Source organism: Euprymna scolopes, chromosome 2, assembly GCF_053919585.1.
Source record: "Euprymna scolopes isolate OS-2025 chromosome 2, ASM5391958v1, whole genome shotgun sequence".
Lineage (NCBI taxonomy): Eukaryota > Metazoa > Mollusca > Cephalopoda > Sepiida > Sepiolidae > Euprymna > Euprymna scolopes.
In genome coordinates this window covers 192,904,600-192,927,227 of record NC_136483.1, presented here as the reverse complement: position 1 = coordinate 192,927,227, position 22,628 = coordinate 192,904,600, and the positions used below count along the sequence as shown (strand labels likewise).

The 22,628-nt window shown below is 36.0% G+C and overlaps 1 protein-coding gene across 1 annotated transcript in view; it reads right to left on the bottom strand.

Annotated features, from left to right (window-relative positions):
• The window catches only part of LOC145300498 (amyloid protein-binding protein 2-like), a 70,329-nt gene that overhangs the window by 44,345 nt on the left and 3,356 nt on the right, over positions 1 to 22,628 (bottom strand). The window contains exon 2 of the mRNA XM_080144489.1: positions 14,472 to 14,560. Coding sequence (XP_080000615.1) covers positions 14,472 to 14,560 — 89 coding nt within the window. The remainder of the gene's footprint in view (positions 1 to 14,471; positions 14,561 to 22,628) is intronic.

The following is a 22,628-nucleotide window of genomic DNA, read 5'->3' as shown; positions in this document are numbered from 1 at the left end:
GATTAGGACTTCATATAAAGATAACAACTACACTATTGGTGTATATACCGTTCCACACTTTAACTATTGGTGACGGGGCAGTATCTCAATTCTACGAGAGTGGTCTTGCTATAAGATGTGATATTATAGTAAGATACACATAAGTGTTATATGTTTACATTTAATAAAAAATGCCAAAGTCAGCACGTAGTAAAAAAGCTCAGAGAAATATAGACTATGAAAAAAACAAAGTCAAGGTATTATCTGAGCAAAAAGAATACTATCAGAAAAATGCTGAAATAATAAAAATTAAGTATCATGCAAATCCTGAGGCAAAGAAGGCTGTCTCACGTGCTGACTCAAAAGCACGGTATAAAAGGGATCCTGAGGGGAAAAAAGCTGCCTCATGCACAAACATATAAATATCAAAAACTGCCAAATCTTTGCCAAAACGCCAAAGAATGAACCAAGAAAAATTTAATAGTGAAGGTATGAACATTTTAGAACTTTATAATACTCTAACTGTTTTATCAGAGAGGCTGTAGCACTATGTAATATAGAACCGATGGAGGACCAAGAGGCAACTCCTAAGGCCCAAAACCCAAAGACCTAAAACCCAGCAGGAAGCGACCTGCTACTAATGGAGGCGGCAATGAGCCGCCTCCTAAAAAAGACAATACTATCATGAATGTAAGTTTAAAAATAAGACTGTATGTAAGTAAAAATACTAATTAACAAGAATAAAAAAGCATTGGAAATGCAAAATGATATAGGGATGGTATGCCAAAAAGTATACAAACAAGATAGCTATGAATGGCTGGCTAGGCACATGGAAATAGAATTGCATCCAAAGTATAGCCCTATAGCTTTTTACAACCGTAATGATGGCACGGAATGAAGATTGGAGAAAAGCTATAGGGCTATACTTTGGATGCAATTCTATTTCCATGTGCCTAGCCATTCATAGCTATCTTGTTTGTATACTTTTTGGCATACCATCCCTATATCCTTTTGCATTTCCAATGCTTTTTTATTCTTGTATATATACAACTGCAGATGATGCAATTAGTACTTTTTTTAAACTTATGATTCATCATTTATTAAGGCTAAAAGTCACTTGAAGATAAGGGTTAACGAGATATCAGCTGAATGACAACGAATATTATGAGAAGATTTAGAATAATTTCATGTCATCCAGGGTTTGACACACATGTCCACAGATTTTGTTGCAACTTCTATTACAGATGGACATCATAAAAACAAAGAAATCCTGAAAATCTGAGCATCTAACTCCAAGCAGTTTCCCATTTAGAGCATTTTCTGTTTTTGCGTAAATTAGGTGAGATATCACCTCGGCTACATTTGAATAATTGTATTTTCTGGAATATTTTCAGCTTGGAACATGATGTAACCCTGAAAATTCACTCAGGTAAGTTTTTTGACTCAGATAATCCAAAAATGGCATCACATTTGCTCAGAAATTAAGCATTCTACGTGATTTTACAAGTCATTTAAAAAATAGCGCCTCCTATTTTTTTGTATTCTGCCCAAATGGACAAGAGAGAATTTGCAAACTACATTGTTATGATGACTGAACTTATGCATTCATGACCTGAAAGTTTCATCTCTGTTGTAGATGTTGATAGTGTGAGACTAAGAAAGCAATTCCTGTCATGGATGTGCGTCAGAAGCAGAGATGCATCATTGAATTTTTCCACGCGGAAAAAATTGAATCAATCAGCATTCACTGGCGCTTGTTGAACATTTATAAAGTTGATATCAGTACAGTTAGGAGATGGTTTTGTCAATTTCAAAGTGGTGGCAGAGATGGGAGTGCAAAGTGTACTTCAAATTCCTATGCACAGACATCAGCACAGAAAATGCTGTGCTGCAGCCAACTCATTTGCACTGATTGGCAGATAATGTTCAAAGTGAATGAAATGTGTGTAGAAGTGAATGTCTGCACTGGAAACAATGTTGTCATTCCTAGGATACAGCAATGTGTGTGATAGGTGAGTTCCACCAATACTCACGCAAGACCAAAAGGACCACCGACAAGACATTGGTCAGAACTTGTTGAACCAGTGTGAAGTCAAAAGTGACAGATTCGTGGAACACATCATCACTGGGGACGAGATGTGGTGTCGCAACTACAAGCCGGAGTCCAAAGAATGATAAAATGGCATCACTCCTGCTCTTCAGCAAAAAAGTTCAAAATGCAAACATCTGCAGACAAAGTGATATGCACTGTCTTCTGGGATAGGAAGGCCTTATCCTCATGGATTTCTTGGAACCAGGGTTGACCATCTACTCTGACCGTTACATTGAAACGTTGACAAAGCTGAAGGCTCTGATTGCCAGAGTAAGGCCAGAGAAAAGGGAAACATTCCGTTTGCAACACGATAATGCCAGGCCGCACAAGTTTGAAGACCACAGAATGTGTAACAAAGTTCAGTCGGATGATACTGTCTCACCCACCCGATATGTACGGACCTCAGAAGGACACATTACCTGGGCAGCACTTCTGACAACAACACTGTTAAAAAAAAAAGGACTGTCTCAGTAGGCGTTACCTTTTATGACCGAGGCATCAAGGCTCTTGTTTATTGCTGGCAAAAGTGTATCGAAATGGTAGTGACTATGTATAAAAATAAATTCTGGAGCACAAAAAGTCGCTCGTTCCAATGGTACCATTCTTGCCTTTGTAGCTCCTCAATATCGATAATGGAAAAAGTTCCCAGAACTTATTCCATTCACTTCTAATTCTTACAATCACACTAGCACCTGCTCTCCTCTATACTACAGAGGTATCAACAAAATAACACTTCTGAACAACCTTACATATGTATAGTCATTCAAATATACTTACCTCACATCCGAGTTTTCATGTTAATATTTACTACATAATAGTAACGCATACGGCATAATCATGTTGACACACCGGTTCTCATTAGATTACCGAAGTTAAGCAACGTTGAGCCTAGTCAGTACCAGATAGGCGACCAATTTGGGAATTTCAGCACTGTATGTAGGAGGATGTCGACACCTTCCTGCAAGAGTTGCAAAACCTAATGCCGTTATCTCTCCCAACGGGGATATACATGCGACTGAGGCCACTTGTGAATTTCATACTTCAGAGAAAGGTGATTAAACCTGAATAGGGTTAGTACCGTTTCCATTCATCCCTATGTAAATTCAATAATTTATAACAGGGGTCAGCAACTTATTCAATCCTGTCAGCCTGATCGTGTTATAATGACAGGTCATGAGCCAGACGAAGCCCATTCATTTAACATTAAGGAGAATTACATACATAGACTCCAATCAACCTAAATATTTCAAACCATAATAAAAATTAATATAGAGAAATCAAAAAAACAAAAAATCTAAAATTAAATACCACCTAGCAAAATTAGCTTACCTCAAGGAACGTCAAAACACTTCAAAGTGAAAAAATCAATTGAAGTGAAATGGATGCAATATGATGCACACATTTGAAACTGTTACTGAAAATTGTACAACAAATGAACCAAACAAAAACGAAATGCACATACCCATACATATGGGTACACTAACTGCACACCTATACAATTACATATGTACATATGCAATATCATCCACATTCATGGGGTAGGTATGTATAATGCGTGAATGTTCAACTGTCTTTAGATTTTTGCTACCTTGCGTGTCAGTCCATCTCAGGCCATTTTTGCTTTATCTTTCCTTATCCTTGTTATCTTTTAATGTAGACAAGCGTCATGAACAAATATGATTCCATTATTTGACATTAAACATAGGCAATGCAACTCTGTAAATTAAGTCTTATGAAAGATAATTGGCAGATAGTCTAATATTTCTGGTGCAGATGTGAAGCCATTTCTATTGAAAATAAATTTTATTTAAAGGTCGACGATATAGTTAAATTGAGAAGTGTTGACAGATCTGCATATTCACATTCAATCACAAGTGTTGAATATACATAAAAAAAAATAATTTATATTAACAGATGAATATTATAGTAAAAAATATTGTTTAATCAATTGAAAACATTGTTGGAACATTGTTGTTTATAAATGTATAACAGTGGCATTAAACTATCACTAACAACAAAAGAATGGGTGATTTGGTGATTTTTATTGAGAGTATCAATATTTGGTTTCAAACTGGTTGATGCTAGTCATATCATCAAGATGGTTATCAGTCAATCTTGTTTTCATATTTTTAGTTTGCTTCAATTTTGCAAACAGTTGTTTACATTGACAGGTACTTCTAGACAAAGATACCATCTGTTTTGCGTGTGTCACTAATTTGAAATACTTTCCACTTGGAAAAATATATTTTGCGTAAAAATCAATTAATGAAATATCTTTGAAATTAAATTTTGATCTAAATAGACTGTCACACTGCATTCCTATCAATTCCATTTGAAAACATTCTGATATTGTCTCCACCTCTACATCAAATGGTGTGGTAAATAATTTGAAATCATTTTTAAGCAGACAAAAGTCAGCAAAACGTAATACGAATTCATTTTGCAAATCCTGGATTCTATTCACAAATAGCTCTGAATTCTGTGGTTTCTTTGCATGGAATGATGGGAAATGAACAATTTTTTTATTTCTAAGTTATTTTTCAAAGGCAACAAAATGATTATATATCTTATTTATAACCTGAGTTTTATCTTGAAGTAATAAATTTTAAATGATTCAAGTGAATCACTGTATCCACAATGAATAATAAACTTGCAAGCCAATCAAGATCTCGAAAATCTGAACTATTCATGTTTACTTCTGGGAAATATCATCTCTTTATGTAAGGCAAGTACTAGTTTTAACATCAATCTTAGGTTAAACCAGTGTACATCACAGAAATACGCAAGATCATAATATTCTGCTTGAATACCAAAGAAAAATTGTTTGAATTGTTGATGATGTAATCCACAAGATAGAATCAGTTTTCACAACAATATACATAATTATTTTTTTTTTTTTTTTAATCCTTTGAGATGAGGCTTCATAATTTGTGCATTCATTCTTTTTGCGGACTGTTATCCTCTTTTTTTTTTTTTTTTACATGGAGGTCACCACTTATCAAGGCCCGGAGACTACTCAAGGATAACGGTTATTGCATGTACAGTAATCAATGAGATAGTATTGTAGTAATCATTAGTATTGGAGCTTTGATAGAGTGTCTTACTTAAGAGGGCGGTTTGTCAGGAATTTGTTTATGTTGGACTTGAAGTTGTAGTCAGATGGGAAACAGGCAAACGGAAGAAAGTTCTGAGAAAGAAGCTCTGCTCATGGAATCTACATTTGGATTTAGGTACAGATAAAGAGTGGGGAAAATTATTGACAGTAGTTTCAGCCAGATGGGTGTTTCTCGTGAAAGATCGGCGAGGGGGGGACGAGAAATTGGAGCTCAGACGAGCACTTGCCATGGAAATAACGATAAAAAAGACAGGCTCGCAAAATCTCTTCTGTGGGAGAGAGGCTGCAGGGAAGAGAAAAGGGCATCTCCCACTAAGCTACGAAGTCTATTTTGTACTCTGTCAAGGAAGGATAGGCTGTTTTTAGCAGCTTCTGCCCAGATGTGGCAGCAGTACTCCATCCATGGACGTATTTGGCTTTTATACAGATAGAGAATTGCATCAGCAGTGAGATATCTTCTGGAGCGGTAGAAGGATCCCACTATTTTCCCAGCGTACTTGGCAACAGACCTGATGTATGTGTTCCATTTCAGATCAGGAGTAAAGGTCAAACCCAAAAGCTTGTCGAAACATGGAGCCTCCTCAAAATGAGAGCCATTTATTTCAATTGATGCCAGATGGGGATCAGAGCGTTGATGATGTAAAGATAGAGGCTTGGTTTTGGATGCATTAAAAGTAACAAACCACCTCTTCCCCCACTGTACCACGTGCTCAAGATCAGAAGAGAGAGAATTAGAGAGAACCTTGTCATTTACAGCCTTTGATGTGCTGTCATAGATGGTTATGTCATCAGCATAACGGTCAACGAATGATTTAAGTATGTGTTTTGGGAGTTCATTGATGTAGATCAGGAAGAGAGTTGGGCCCAGGATGGACCCCTGAGGGACTCCAGCATTAATACTGTGAGCCTCTGATTTCTGCTCATCAACCACTACTCTTATGAACCTATCAGAGAAAAATGATTTAATGATTGAGAAAACATTACCAGTGATACTGTAGCTGGAAATCTTGTGAAGTAGGCTCTTATGCCATACCTTATCGAAGGCCTTAGATATGTCAAGAGCAATTGCCCTGGAAAGGAAGCCTTTGTCAAGAGATTCACTAATCCTATGAAATATAACCGTTAGCACATCTGCTGTAGATCTTGCGAAGCGGAAACCATATTGCATGTCACTAAGAGGTTGTTTCTGCTGAGGTGGTTGACTACTTCTTTATTTAATATAGATTCCAACAACTTAGTCATGACACACAGAAAACTTATTGGTCTGTACTGAGACGATAACTTTTCACCTGAATTCTTAAATACAGGGCATACTGATGAGGTTTTCCAGGGTGTTGGAAAGCACTTCTCCTTAAGGCAACGCTTAAACAGTTTTGTAAGTATGGGGGCAAGTTCTGGTTGGTGCTTTTTCAGCACTGTAACTGGAATGCCATCAGGGCCAGTTGCTTTACTGGAATCAAGGTTCTTGATTAGCTTGGCGACCTCACGCACATATATTTGTATGTTGCATAGCGTATTGTCTGTTATAGGAGAAAATACGGAGAGTTGATGGACTTCGTCACATAGTGTAGAATTAGCTGCAAAGTTCTTGGCAAATAGTTTGGCCTTGTCTGATGCTGACGAGATGACCTCAGGTCCATTGATGATGGTTGGGATAGAATGCATACTTCTGTTCAGGATCCTGTTCGCTATTTGCCAAAACTGGTGGGAACCAAGCCACTGCTCAGCTACTTTGGATTTTACGGGCTAAGCATATAGCTCTCTTGCATTTTTTATTACTCTCTTACAGTGGTTGCTGGCAATCCTGAAAGCTGCTTTAGTCTCAGTACATCTATTACATTGGTAGTTATGGAAAAAGTGATTTCTGTGCGCGATGGCAGCAGCACATTCTGGGGAGAACCATGGTCGGCTGTTGGGTTTTTGTTGGAACTTTTTGGATGGTATGAATTGGTCTATGCCTACAATTAACCATTTGGTCAGGTCTGATACTATAGAGGACACATCCTTTTTGAACATGGAATGCAGAGGTAGATCAGATATGAATGTATGGAAGCTATCCCAGTCAGCCATAGAGTGTCGATATACAGTACGGTGGAGAGGTACGTCTGAAGACTTATTACATTTCATTTTTATCTAAACTGCTACAACAGAGTGGTCAGAGGATCCCAGAGGAGATAGAACGGAACATGAACAGAGGGGAAGTTGTGAGGAAAAGGTCTATAAGGCTCGCATACTGACCGGTAGTATCGGGCACACGGGTGGGTTCATGAACAATCTGAGTGAGGTCATAGACAGTGGCAAAATTATGACAGAACATCCCCTCGTCATCGGTCTTATTTGAGTGGGTCAGCCATTCCACATTATGGACATTGAAGTCACTGCATATGTGAATGTTAGCCGAAGGATGAGCAGACAGGATGTGGTCTATTTTCTCAGATATGCTCTTAAAGATAGTAACCCCACTGTTGTGGGGGGGGGGGCGATAGAGGGCAAATATAAATGCAGTGGTGTAAGCTAGTGTAACCCGGAAGCACATATAAGGTAAATTAGGGTCTTCTCTGGAGATATCCCTACCACATGGAAAGCCATCTTTAATGTAAGTACATATTCCATGCCCATGGCGATCTTCGGGGTCAGATTTAGATGTTAAGTTAGAGTATCCTTTAATTATGAATTCATCTAGGGAAGTGGTTGGCCCTAAGCCAGTTTCACTTAGAAAGAATATGTCCAGTGTTTCAACCTCTGGAAGGTTGGAACGTAGATCCCTGATGTTGGAGAAGGAGACCTGGTAGTAAGGGTTTACGTTGGAGGATGGGGTTCTAGGTTTATTCATGTTTTTGTTTTTGAGATTTGTGGAACAGGTCGATAGACTTGGTTGGAGCAGGACAGAGAGGGAAAGTAAGAGAGAAAAAGAAAAGAAATTTTTTTTTTGTAGCACATAAGGTAAAGCCGTAACCCATTAGTATGGCATCGAGAGGCCCTACCAGAAACTACTGTATGGTCCAGAATCCATTCACCAAATGGTAATACAGCAGCCCCGGTATTTTGCACCTGCTGATAGGACAGTGATTAATCCAAGGTTCGGGTCCCTGACTATCAGGCGAATAACGTCAGCCCAGATGAAACGTTTACCTCCAGCACCCTTACTAGTGACATGACCACAAGGATAGACATAGAAACAGAAATTTTCCGACTTCTCAGGCTACTGTTCACGAAGTACTACCGACCTGGAAAGCAGCTTTTTCTTTACCCTTTGTCAGAAAAATAACTCATCAGAAATGAGGACTGAAGGACAAAAAAGGAGAAGCGAGAGTTACTAGAGCTGCCGATTGTTGCATTTCTATCCCGTTGCGGTTAATCATCTGAAGAAGACCAGAGGATGAGTTGGCTGAAACGTGGTGAAACAACAACTATGAAGATGATTGAAACTATCAGCCATTTCCCCGAGGACGTACATACTGTGCATTGAAAAAATGTCAGCAGTAAAATCCAATAATGTACACCTGCATGAATTGCAATATTTTTCCATTGTAGTTGATGAAGAGAACAGACTCAAGTACACAACTTGCAGTCTTTGTGCGAGGAGTGACTTCTAATTGTCATGTTTTTGAAGAGTTTATTCAGCGAATTCCCATGAAGGGAACCATGACCAAAGCAGATATTTTTTGAAGGTTTGTTAAAAATCATGACAGAAATTAAATTTGATTTCTCAAAGCTTACTGGAATCACAACTGATGGTGCTCCTGCAGGGAAAAAGAGCTTTGTTACACTACTACAGGAACACGTGAAAAGCCTTGGAATTACTCCTAAACTCACAAAATCCATCGCATTATTCATCAAGAGACATTGTGTGCCAACTCCTTGAAAAATACTCTTTGTATAATATTAATACAATTTTAAAACATTTTATATTGTGATAATTATATATCCAATTTATACAAATCCGACAAAGATTTAAGTATAATCTTCGTTATGGTTATGTTGTTCAATTTCTTGGCAGATAAATATAAAAACTGTAAAATCGTCTTGCACTCAAGTAATCTTCAATGGAGCAGAGAGGGGAGGGGGGGGATAACATTAAAATGATTTGAATCCCAATCCTCAAACTCTTAACACTAATTGAGGAGAACCATTGAAGGGTTAATTTGACACTTTTCAGTGTTTCCAAAATATTTGAATAAAATTTTATCTACAGTTCTGAATTTTTGAGAGGAGGTAGGATTGTTTGCATCATTTAAATTAATTGGATAATTGTTCTCATCTTGAGTTATTTGCACAACGGTTTGGTCCATTTAACCTTCAGGTGTAAAAGTCACTATGTTTGGCAAAGGAGAAAAAGGGGTTAGCTCTACACTTTGAAGTTTCATATTTTGGTTTTAGTTGAAAATAAATTTACAAAAACATTATAAAGTAAATAAAATTATCAAGCAAAATGCCAGGGAATATTTCTAAATTATTTATAACTAAAATTGTAATTAGATCCATTAACCAGTTGTAAGTTCTTAGAAACCTAAATTTACGAAAACAAGACAGTTGCCGTTGAGACATAATGTTAAATCACACGTCTTGTGTCATCTATTTTTTAATAAAACGAAATATCTTAGTTTTGCTTTCATCCAAATTTTGGATAAAAATTAATTGTTAGTCATAAATTGTAAAAAGTCAGATGATAATGGTGTTAATGTTTTAACTATTCAAATCCATTTATATATATATATATATATATATATATATATATATATATATATATACACATTTATTCTATTTTTTTTGTTAGACAACTAAAACTTTAAAGATCATGAAGCGTTTTCTATTTTTATTAAAATGTTATTTCATGTTATCTCCCATCAAAAAAAATAAAGAAAAGATATGGACTTGTAAAAAGAATTTGAAAGACTAGGCTTTGATGCAGATGATCTTTTTATGGTCGCAAAATGTGGTTAATAAGAGCAGTTGATCTGCACAGGCTTGAAGTCTTCGACAACAACCGTTTTTGCTGCATTCTATACTGCTGCTCTTGTGGATCGTATACCAATTGAACTTTCCATTGATAACTGAATCCACAATCCTGGCTTATCAACAAAAAACTACAAGTAACCAAGTGATATTGCACAAAATAAAATCTTATGAGGCAATTTAATAGAGAATGTTACATCCAATAATTTGTAGAGGGTTTAAATAAAAAAAAATAAATAAAAAAAAGGTACTTTCCTTTCTTTTTTTTAAATTTTCTTATGAGTTTGTTGAAGCTGGGGATGGGGCATCCTACTAGATGCTAAACATTCATCTGCTATCTTATATATAGGGGCTGTGACAACAGCATATTCTTTTCATTGTTTTGACTCTCGAGTATATATCCAACACAGTCAATCAACCGAGAACCACATCACTCTATATAAAAGCATATAAGATATCAATGATACACACTCGAGAGTCAAAACAATGAGAAGAATATGCTGTTGTTCTCGCCCTACTCATATATTCCAACAGAGAGACCTTTTTAAGATTCTAACCATCCCTTTAAGTGCAATTGTTTGAATCGCTCCTGCACTTGGTTCACTGGGTAGTTTTTTGAAATTCTTTTTCAGGAGTCCAGTTGCTCCTATAATTACTGGAATGATAGAGTTCTTCTCATCCTATACATGAAAGCTTGCTATTTTGTTATCCTTTTCCTTCCAGCTCTGTTTAATCCAGCATCATTGAGGATACTAACTTCTAAGGTTGCTTCTTTCTCCATCTTGTCCCATATCACTAGGTCAGATTTTATAGCTCTGTTTTCTAGGTATGTAGCTGTAGGAATTGCATAGTCATGTTGGATGGTGTATGACTTATTTCCAACTGTTCTGTCTGGTAAACATGTTTCCAGAACTTATTGCTGCTTTCAATATTCAACTTTTTACAGATCGTCCAGTGGAGATATTTACACACTCCATTCTGTTGCATTGTATAGTAGCTGCCCCCCCCCCCAACACAACTTTACAGCTGAATGTCAAGTGGATCACACTCTCCAGTTCTATATGACAGAACCTGCACTTGTTGTCATTGCTGAAACCACTCAAATAAGGTTCAAGATCTGTCTACCCAAGATGAACTTATGGTATACTTGTGATGGATGATATTAAACCTTTTCTAGAAAAATACAATAAGTGATCCCAGGTTATATCTTATGACCTTATCACACCCTAAGTCCTGTGAATTCCATCCAAACTATTTATTAAAAACTCAACGTTTACTGAAAAGATTGCAACAGTTTTTAAGAATATAATTCTTTGTACAAAAGGGGACTAAGTTTAACAACATATATCATGGGAAACAAAACCTACTTGAACCAATGCTATAACAGATTACAATCAGTTCTAAGTAAAAGTTTTCAGTTTTTTTTGTTTATTTTTACAAAGGAATAATGACTTATCAAGGCCCAGGGGCCACTCGAGGATAAGGGTTAAAGAGTGTACATTGGTCAAAAGGACAATATCATAGTAATCGTTAGAAGTGTAAATTTGGTAAATTGGATTACTTAAGGGGAACGGCTCATCAAGAACTTGTTTACACTGGACTTGAAGATGGTCATATTGTAGTCAACTGGAAAGCAGGTAAATGGTAGTGTGCCACAGGTGTGCAGTTCTTAGAAAGAAGCTTTGTTCATGGAATCTATGTTTAGGTTTAGGCACAGATAAAGAGGGAAATTATTGATAGTGTTTTACAGCCAAACGAGTGTTTCTCATGAATGTTTTGCTAGTGGGGGACCATAGATTGGAGCTCAGACGAGCACCTGCCATGAAAATAACGATAAAATAGAGGCAGGCTCGCAATGTCTCTTCTGTGAGAAAGAGGTTGCAAGGAAGAGAAAAGGGCATCCCCTACTAGGCTACAAAGTCTATTCTGAACTTTATGAAGGCAGGATAAGGTCTTCCTAGCAGTTCCTGCCCAGATGTGACAGCAATACTCCATCCTTGGATGTACCTGGCTCTTATATAAGGAGAGAATTGCATCAGCAGTGAAATATCTACTGGATTGATAGAAGGAGCCCATCATTTTTCCAGCGACCTTGGCAACTGATTTGATGTATGTATTCCATTTTTGATCAGGAGTAAAGGTCAAGCCCAGAAGCTTGTCAAAACATGGAGCCTCCCCAAGACGAGACCCATTTATTTCAATTGATGCCAGATGGGGATCAGAACGTTGATGACGTAAAGATAGAAGCTTGGTTTTAGATGCATTAAAAGTAACCAGCCATTTCTTTCCCCATTGTACCACATGCTCAAGATCAGAGAAGAGAGAATCAGAGAGAACTTGGTCGTTTATGGCCTTTGATGTGCTGCCATAGATGGTAGTGTCGTCAGCAAAAATGTCTACAAATGACCTAAGGATGTGATTTGGAAGATCATTAATATAGACCAGGAAGAGAGTTGGACCCAGGATGGACCCTTGAGGGACTCCAGCATTAATACTATGAGCTTCTGATTTCTGCCCATCAACAACTATTTTTATGAACCTTTCATAGAGAAATAATTTAATAATTGAAAAGGCATTTCCAGCTGGAGATCTTGTGAAGTAGACTTTTATGCCATACCCTATCAAAGGCCTTTGATATGTCAAGAGCAATTGCCCTAGAAAAGAAGCCTTTGTTGAGACTTTCACTAATCCTATGAGAAATAATCGTAAGCACATGTGCTGTAGATCTAGCAGAACGGAAACCATATATTACATGTCACTAAAAGGTTATTTTTGCTGAGGTGGTTGACTACTTCTCTATTTAACACAGATTCAACTAACTTACTCATGACGTACAGGAGACTTATAGGTTTACTGAGAAGGAGATGACCGATCACCTGAATTCTTAAATACAGGGTATACTGATCCTACTACAGGCGATAAGAATAACAAACTTAATGGAATGAGAACAATCTAACACTGTAAATTAAAGGATTCAGTTAGAAAATCTGTTCAGTTTCCAGAGTTTGACATAAATAATAATATAATTAATATAATAAGTTTGTCAATCAAGTTCCCAAGTTCAAAAAGACACATTTGAAGAAGGTAGGAGGTTGCATTGGTCGAAACGTTAATAGAACAACCAGGATGAAAATAGCGAGAATAATCCAAATTATCAATTCTTATCTAAAAAATTCTTAAAAAGATAAACATTTAATAATTTTGTATATAAGGAAATAAAAAAATATACTTATTCTCTAGAAAGACTTTGAAATGATTAAAATGACAAATGTTCAATACTTGAGTATATTAGTGAGTCAAGCTAATCAGTTTTTGTTTTATTGCAAACCTGTCTTTAAGATTGGATATCGACCACAATGGTAAAGAGATGTGAATTATCATCAATTCTGCCTTGTAAAGCAATCATCATTCGTTGTTACTATTATTGGGAAGATTAAGAATATTTAAACTGCTTCTTATGAAGTGGAGGCAATGTTTAGGAAAATAAAAAATAACACTTAAAGATTGGAGAAATCGACTACCAAAATATTCAGGTTTTTTTTTTTCCAAACAATATACAATTTGACAAATTGTATTGACAAACAGAAAGATCTGGTTTAAACACTCAAAATTCTTATTCGTAACCAGCTGTATTTATCTGGTATTGCTTAGGAGCCCTTTTGCTTCTATTTCTGTTTTTTCTTTTTAATAAAATTTTATTTCATTATGGAGACTGTTGGTTTGGTTGGATTAAAAAATGGATGGTAGCTTTTAGGTTAATAGATGTACAACAGTTGAAGAGGCATGATCAAGGAAAATATAATAGATGATGGATCTGATAGTGAAATGAAAACCTGGCAAGAGATGAGTTTAGAATCAATTTTTAAAAAACTGCTTAAGATGTCTGAATGTAAAGCAGATACTAAACCAAATATGATGACAATGATTAATAGATTTTGAAGTTTTTAATTTTTTAATATATGAAGATTTACTAAGGATTGTAAAGCTAGTTTAAACAAGTTTCTATTCAACAACTTAAATGATTCCAAATTCAAAAGGGTCACAAATGATTTTGTTTTTTTTGTTGTTTTTTTTTTGTTTTTTTAACTATTAGCACAAGATTAAAACGGTCGATTAGCTTATAAAGAAACCCAAATGCATTACAGTGGATTTTATTTTGTGATTAAATTTTTTTTTTAAATTTCTTCCACACTATCATATTTTTGATTTCAATAAAGACTTCATTAGTAGTAAACGAAAAATGTGTAATTCACAGAGATGAGAAACACAACACACAATTTTCGTAATACACAAATTCAAAACCTTACAAAAAAAAAAAAAAAAAATTACCTTTTATCAAGAACTTTTAAAATTCTGGAAAAATTATCAATTTCTGCCAAATCCGTGCCAAGAATACATAAACTTCCTTTAATGTAAAGCTGAAAAAACAAAATTCAAAAAATTATATTAAAAAGTGCTAATTTTTTTTTATACAATCAGAAAATTTTAACCCTTAAAAAAAGAAAACATATTCTTAGTAGAATAGATTAGCATTAGACCGGGGGGGGGGGCAGTATTTAGTTTTCATCTATTTATGTTTGAAGAAAAAAATTTTTATTTTTATTTGAGAATTAAACATTTTGTCAATTGAAAAAAAAAAAAAAAAAAAAAAGTTACCAAGTGAACTGTACGGCATCCCATAATCAAGTTGGCTGTTTTTTTTACAGCATGCACCCCTCACAACCCATGTCAAACTTTCACAAAAAATACACGTTACAACCACTATAAACAATTTCCCTCACTCTCTATATGTGCCTAAATCTAAATGCAAATTCTATGAACAAAAGTTCTTTCCTAGAACTGCTTGCCTGCAGAACTGTTCTGCTGGCCTGCTTTCAGCTGACTACAGTCATCTTCAAGTCCAATGTACTTGTTGAGCCGTCTCCTGAAACAATCAAATTCTACCCAATTTCCATCACTAACGATCACTATGCTGTTATCTCAGTGACCATGGTATACTAAAAAAAAAAAAAAAAGGGGGGGGGTATTTAATGCTAAATCAAATAATTTTGGAAAAAATTTTTATACTTCAAGTTCTTTATATCTTCAAATATTTATCCATGGAGTTTGGTTTGGTTTGGTTGTTTTGTAAAGGAAAATTGTTTTGGTTTTTCACTATTTTTTTTATATGAGAGTCAACACTTATCAAGGCCTGAAGGCCACTTGAGGATAAGAATTAATGAGTATACACTGGTCATTGAGACAACGGTATATTAATAGTGAGTGGAGGAAATAGGATTATTTGGGGGGGGGGGAATCAACAAAAGATTATTTACATTGCACTTGAAGATGATCATATTGTAGTCAGCTGGAAAGCAGGCTAATGGAACAGAGTTCCACAGGCAGGCAGTTTTAAAAAAGTTTTGTTCATGAAATTTGTGGTTAGATTTAGGCACTGATAAAGTGGAGGAAATTATTGATAGTGGTTGTAACTAGACAAGTGCTTTTTGTGAAAGTTTGGAAAGGAAGGACTTTAGATTGAAGCTCAGACGAGCACTTGCCATGAAAATAATGATAAGGCAGAGACAAGCTCTTATCTTGAGGTGGCATTCACCCTAGATCAGTTAAGCCGGCTCCTTCAAATGAATTCACCACATCTCGCATGAAAGCTGATCAACCCCAGCAATTCATTGCCAACACCAACACGATCGACAGCTAGTCACGGTTCCAATGGCAAATGCAGTAGATTCTTGGACTCAGAATTGGTTCGGTATCTTGCTTAATTGTTCTGCTTAATCGCTGACAGTGGAGGGTGTGACCAACCCAGCGAAAGCATCTCATGAGAAGAGCCCACTAGAAGGAGGTGATGTGGCACCGAGCTTGGACCACTGTGTCCGGCAGAAGGCATTACCAAGGTACATGCAGAAGGCTCGCAACATATCTCCTATGGGAAAGAGGTTGCAGGAAAGAAAAAAAGGCATCACCTGCTAGGTTTCAAAGCCGGTTTTGAACTTTGTCAAGGCAAGATAGGGTGCTCCGAGCAGCTCCAAACCAGATATAACAACAGTACTCCATTTTAGAACGTATTGTTACGTCAGAGCAAAGCGAACAGTCAATCTCTCTACTTACTCTCTATATATATATCTCGCTATCTCTCTCTTTCTTAAAAATCTAATGAAACAGATAACCCCCTCTGTCTGTGAATGATGTGGCGTGGCAGACACTTGGCTGAGGGAAATGGGACAGAGGTTGGGTGTGAATATCGCCGTAGCGAGCGGAAATACGTCTTCATGGCAACCAGACAGTGAACATTTGTGGCGGGAAATGAGAAGCACGAGGGATTTGAAAATAAGAAAAAACAGTTGGCGAAAAGAAGCGAGACAGCCCGGTATACAAACATTAGCTCCGAGAATCGGACCTCATTGAAGATTGAGATTTGGATCAGTTAAACTGCGGATTATTAGTCAAATACAATCGTATTGTCGATTAACCTCAACATTTAATTTGGCTGAGATTTGAATTAATTACATTGCGGATTATCATTCCAAATACAATCGTATTGTCGATTGAACTCATATATTCTTCTTTGGAACTAAGATTCGAGGAAGAGATAGACTTTCGCCATCTCAACTTTTTCTTGGATATTGTATTTGCGAACTTATGATCCGTGTTTACCTTAACGGAAAAGACATAAGTTTGGCCTATCTCATGCCAATATCTTTTCCTTTCCACAAACTTTTATACATATTGTACTGTATTTTGCATGTCGCATACATCTGGCAAACACCCCCCCAAAAAAATACGTCTGTCTCACTCATTCTTTGTATCGGAACTTTTTCTTCATCCTTTGTATATAAAAATCTTTCTTGAATTCCAAACTTTTATTGAGTGTTCGTTTTGTCATTTTTGCTCTGTTGTTCCATTCTCCTTATTGATAGGTTTCGCTGGTTAATCCGACATCTGACGATTAACCGAAGATAATTATGAGATGTTAGATATAAAATAAATTCTTATGTCTCGATTTGACTGCCAATCAATTCGGTCATCCAATAACCGGGTCGTGACAGTATCTGGCTCTTAAACAGGTAGAGGATTGCATTAGGAGTTAGATACCTTCTGGAGCAGGAAAAGGATGCAACTGTTTTTCCGGCAACCTTAGAAACAGACTTGATATAAGTCTTCCATTTCATGTCAGGAATAAAGGCCAGACCCAGAAGTTTGTCAAAAAAGTGCTACTTATATCAGTTGGAGCCAAGTCATGATCAGAGCATTTATAATATATATATATATTAAAAGTTTGGTTTTGGATGCATTAAAATTAACTAGCAAAAGATGATTGAGTTTTGTAAAGAGAAAGGTAAAAAAAAAAAGTAAAAATAAAAAACAATAACATCAATATGAGATTATTTTAGGTCATGAAGCCAGTACCTTCAGACAACCTGATATTGTAGCACCACTCTGGGCCAAAGTGGACCAATGCTAACTAAAGTGAACTTCACATTCCCCACATCCAGTGGAGACCTCACCATTGAATGTCAAGGTCATACCTAGGACCCCATAATTTGGGCTTTCTGGTTAGGTAACTTCTGGGGTTTGGCTACACAAAACAATATGAACAAGAGACATTTAGATCTTCAGAAATTAAGAGGAACTACAACCAGCTATGGTGGGACAACATTGGGAATTCACCTAATCAATCTTAAAGGGCTATCTTGTTCAGAATATTGACCACCTGGAAATCGTTCAAAGATGTGCATCCAAGTAGATACATATACATCTGCCCTACTTTGAACACCTTGCTTCCCTGAGCTTTAATTCATTGAAACAACAAATTTAGTAAATATCCACAAAATTATTTATTTTACCAACAATAACCTGGAGCACCTTTTTGATTTTCATGTGTCTATCACACACACACACCTATATAGTCAAAAAAAGAACATGCTCCCATTTATATTGGAAAAAATTTTTAATGCTCAGAATTGCTGAAGCATAAAACAAACTGCAATAGTTGTTGACTGCTAAAACATTGAATCTTTTAAAATCATCATACAAAATTCGTCAAAAGTACACAATGCATCTCTCTATACACATGTAAGACGGTTGTTCAAAAGTAATGCACCCTATTTTTTTTTTTTTTTTTACTTAGACAAGAGTGGTACCATTGAAACAAGCAACCTTTTATGCTCCAGAATTGATTTTTCTACATAGTCACCACCATTATTAATGCACTTTTGCCAGCAATGGGGTGGTGGCTGTGCATAGGCGTCCGGAGCATGCTTTATCACTCACATCTGTCATCGAAATCGACGAATCATCTTCTAACTGTGCCGATATCAACTGCATTAGCAATGTAAAAATTCAACAAGTGTTAGTGAATGTGGATGGTGATCAGTTCAGTTTTCTCTACATGATGGAATTCAATGACTCATCACTACTTAGGATGCATGTCCATGACAGAAATTGCTTTCTTAGAGTCTAACACCATTAATATCTGGAATAAAGATGAAACTTTCAGTCATCATAATACAATTTGCAATCCCCCGCTGATCCATTTGAGTGGGATCAAAAAAATAGGAAGCATCCATCACATATCCTGATTCGTACATTGTTTATTCTCCTGACAATTTTACATCATCCTATGTACGATACATGCATTTTTGATAAGTTGCACCTGATCACTTTAAGTAATTTCATTATTCTAAACAGATGTGAGGGATAAAAACAGGATCACCAGAAGTACAAAAAGAAGGTCATGAGAGAGAACCACTAATACATCAACATTAGATATGCAGAACAAAATGTACCGATGAAAAAACATTGTGCACACATACATAATGCCGTCAGTGATTGGCTGGCGAAATGACTCGCCGATGACACTGGTTAGTTGACTTTCCAGTTTACAGCCAAGTGTTTCTGGGTTCATGCTGGCCTCACTCATTTGGGAAAGCAACCAACCCACTTTCATCAGACAAGACGGGACTTTTCCTGACAAGGACAGCCATGTGCAGTTTATTTTGTGTATCAGCTTTATTACAACTTTAATAAAAAATACCAGATTTCATTTCTCTGATGAGGTCAAAAGAAAGTAACAAATCAAGAAAAAAATGTTTTCGTAGTAAATGAAACTGGATCAAACTGGAACAGTGAAAAAACCACAAAACAAGGGGTTTTAAGTCTTAAAGGAACATCACCATCAACAGTTATTGTAATGGGAATGAACATGATGGAAACCAACTAATACACCTGTTTATATAGACATCGAAATGTCATTTGATTGGTTATCAAAAACTATTTGCAAAACGGTATGCAGTGCATTTTTCATTTTCTCACATGTCTGTTTAAAACTGATTGCTTGAGAGAGAAAAAAGCACCACACATCTGAATGGAAGAATTAGTATTTGAATTATTCAGACTACTATCTTCATTTGGTTGTTATTTTCATAACATTTTGACTAATCTAACCTGCAACATTCTTCAAAGAAATTTTTTCAAATTTAATAATCTGTATATCGAATTTGAGAACCTGAATAGAATTTCGAATTGAACCATTTATTTAATCTGTGAGAGAAGAAGTGTTAATTATTATGTTATACTTGACCTACAGCGATGCTGTTGAGGTCGCTGAAAAGGTGATATTATTGGAGCAGGTGCTGGTGTGATTACAAGAGTTAAGAGTGAATAGAGTTTAAGGAACTTCTGCCTTTATAACAAACAGAGTGGTACTGTCAACCAAGGAAAGAGCCACGTGTGTATGCAGTGTGAAGATGCTTGAAAATGAAACCTGGCCATTAAGGGTTGAGGATATGCGTTGCATGGAGAGAAATTATATAATAATGATATGATGGATGTGTAATAAATCTTAAAAACAGGCTTAGTTCTGATAAGCTTTGTTTTTGTCCGCCACTTTGAGGAGTGGACAATGGTAGCATGCTGTAAAAGAACCAAGCATCAAAAAACACATTGCAGTAAACATGTCTATTTTTAGGTGGGGTTTTTTTTTTTACCCTTTTATAGAACCAGCAGAAAGACAAAGACATGAGCAACTGCTGATATTTTTTACACAACAACTAGAATGATGGCGAAACAATGGGAAAGAAGAAAACCAGAGAGACATCAGTATTCAATGAGCTAACTACTTATACTGTGTTAACAAAACACAAGACGGGAACCAAAAATATTGGTCAACCATAATGCTACAATACAAATTAAAAGGAAACAATAATGATTTTTCCATACTTTGAAATTTACTAGATGATGACGGAAACAGTCTCTTCATTATCCAGAACACTAACCTTAAATCTGAAGTGGCACTAAAATATGCCATGATAGAGAGCTAATGCTGGTATGGCATATATATTTCCATAAAAAGAGATGTTATCTTGATAACTAAAACTATTATAACAATATGCATGTCTGACAGATTGGCCAATCAGCATGTAAAGTACAAAAATTCATAGTTCTAGAATATTTTATAGATTTCAGAAAACAAAACAAAAAAACAGATCAACACAAATGAAAGGCACCCATCATAAGTACATGTTGAAGTGATGAACTGGACAATTTGCACAAAATTGAATCATTCAAAAGCAATGATACTAAATATCTAACAAATATTAAATAACTGATCTAAATTTCTATTGCATGCGTAGAGATCAAAAAGTCGAGCAGCCCAATTTATCTCATGACAATTTGGTAGTTTAGCTAATAAAATAATCAGCCCCTATGACCAGTAATGGGAAACAAGTACTTACACATATACAGAATTAATGAAACATTCATTGCAATCACACAATGTATACAAACTTTATGCAATCATGTATGGAGTACTGTTGTTGCATTTGGGCTGGTGCATCTGCTACTTGTCTCTCTCTTGGACAGAGTTCAAAAGAGAGTCGCCAACCTGATAGGTCCTGAACTGTCATCTAGGCGTCAACCTCTGTCCATCGACGAAATGTTGCATCCCTCTGCCTGTTCTACAAGTACTTTAATGGTGAATGCTCTGACAAACTACAAGCACTTGTACCCTCTTGACGTAAATACTCCTGACAAACTTGACAAGCAGCTAAATTCCAATCCTTCACGGTAGAGATCCATAGGTGTGAGAAAGCCTTCTACTTCAATAGTTTTTTTCCCCAGAACTGCTAGACTTTAGAATTCCCTTTTGGGATTCTGCTTTCCTAACTGTACTGACATGCAGAAGTTCAAGTGTAATGTGAACAGACATCTTGCTACTCATCTCCCTTTATAATATCTCTGTAACTTATGTCCCCAATAGTAGTCCCCTACTTCAAAGTGGCACTGTGCCTTGTTTGGGGTGAAAATTGAATAAAAAAAAAATTTTTTTAATCAAAATCTCTGAAGCAACATTGCTCACACACACAAATTGTCTTTGTTAATGAATCTTGTTTTGTTTGATATCAAATGATTCGATTTCTTTGTTAGTTAACTATTTTTATTTGAACTATACTTTTAATTGTCAATCATTTGCATTTATTTGATGCAGCAGAATCTGCATGAATTTCTCCAACCATTACACAATCAAAACTTTATCAGAATGAAGTCTGGCCGTCTTAAGATTTTTAGTGCAAAGTAATCAACTACCTTCCTTTTTGTCATCCATCTTCAATCTCGTTTTTGTACAGTACACATTCTTCAATTGCCCTTGCTATTTCACAGTTAGACCTTATTCTTGGAAACCAGTATGATGTTGTTCACATACAGAAGTGACCAAGAAACAGACAATTGAAGATCGTGGGTGATTGCCTCCATGCCAACAAATGACAAAAGTTCTGACTTGTGACGTACACCGATCATAATAGGTATTACCTTTGATGTTCCAGTAATCAATTACACCTGGCCTTTTAGTTCATTTCTTCTGCAATGTCATAATAAATGACTTCATGTGATTCTTCACCATTGAATGCTTTTTCCAAATCAAGAAAACCCAACAGACAACAGTATATTTCTCACCATATACTGAGCTGCATCGATGCTGTCAATCATACCACGTTTCCACACTGATTTTCATTGTTGTGAATATTGAAACATTGCAAGGTTCAGGACAGTAACAACTGAGATACTTATGTGGATGAATAGCTTTGTTGGCTCCTGAAAAATTCGTGATCTTAAATCAAATTTATAAACAAACAGAAATGCAACCAGTCATATAAATAGATTTCTACATCTATATAGCATCAGAATGTTTGTCTGATTTTAAACCTATGGTAGGCATAATTGCTACCTCCTCTGGAAGGCTATTTCAAGGAACAAGCAGGAATAGAGAATGTTACCATTCTTCTATAAAGAAAATGCCTGTGGTATATCTTTTGCTGTGTTCTATGATGAAAAACAACTGAAAAAGGTAGATTTAACAGCAGTTTTATAATATTCTCTATGAAATTTGAAAGAAACTGAGGAGTAAAAAGGAGTTAATTTTGTCTAATACTGGCTATATAGATGTAGACATCTTTTTATATGACTGGTTACACTTTTCTTTTTTAATAA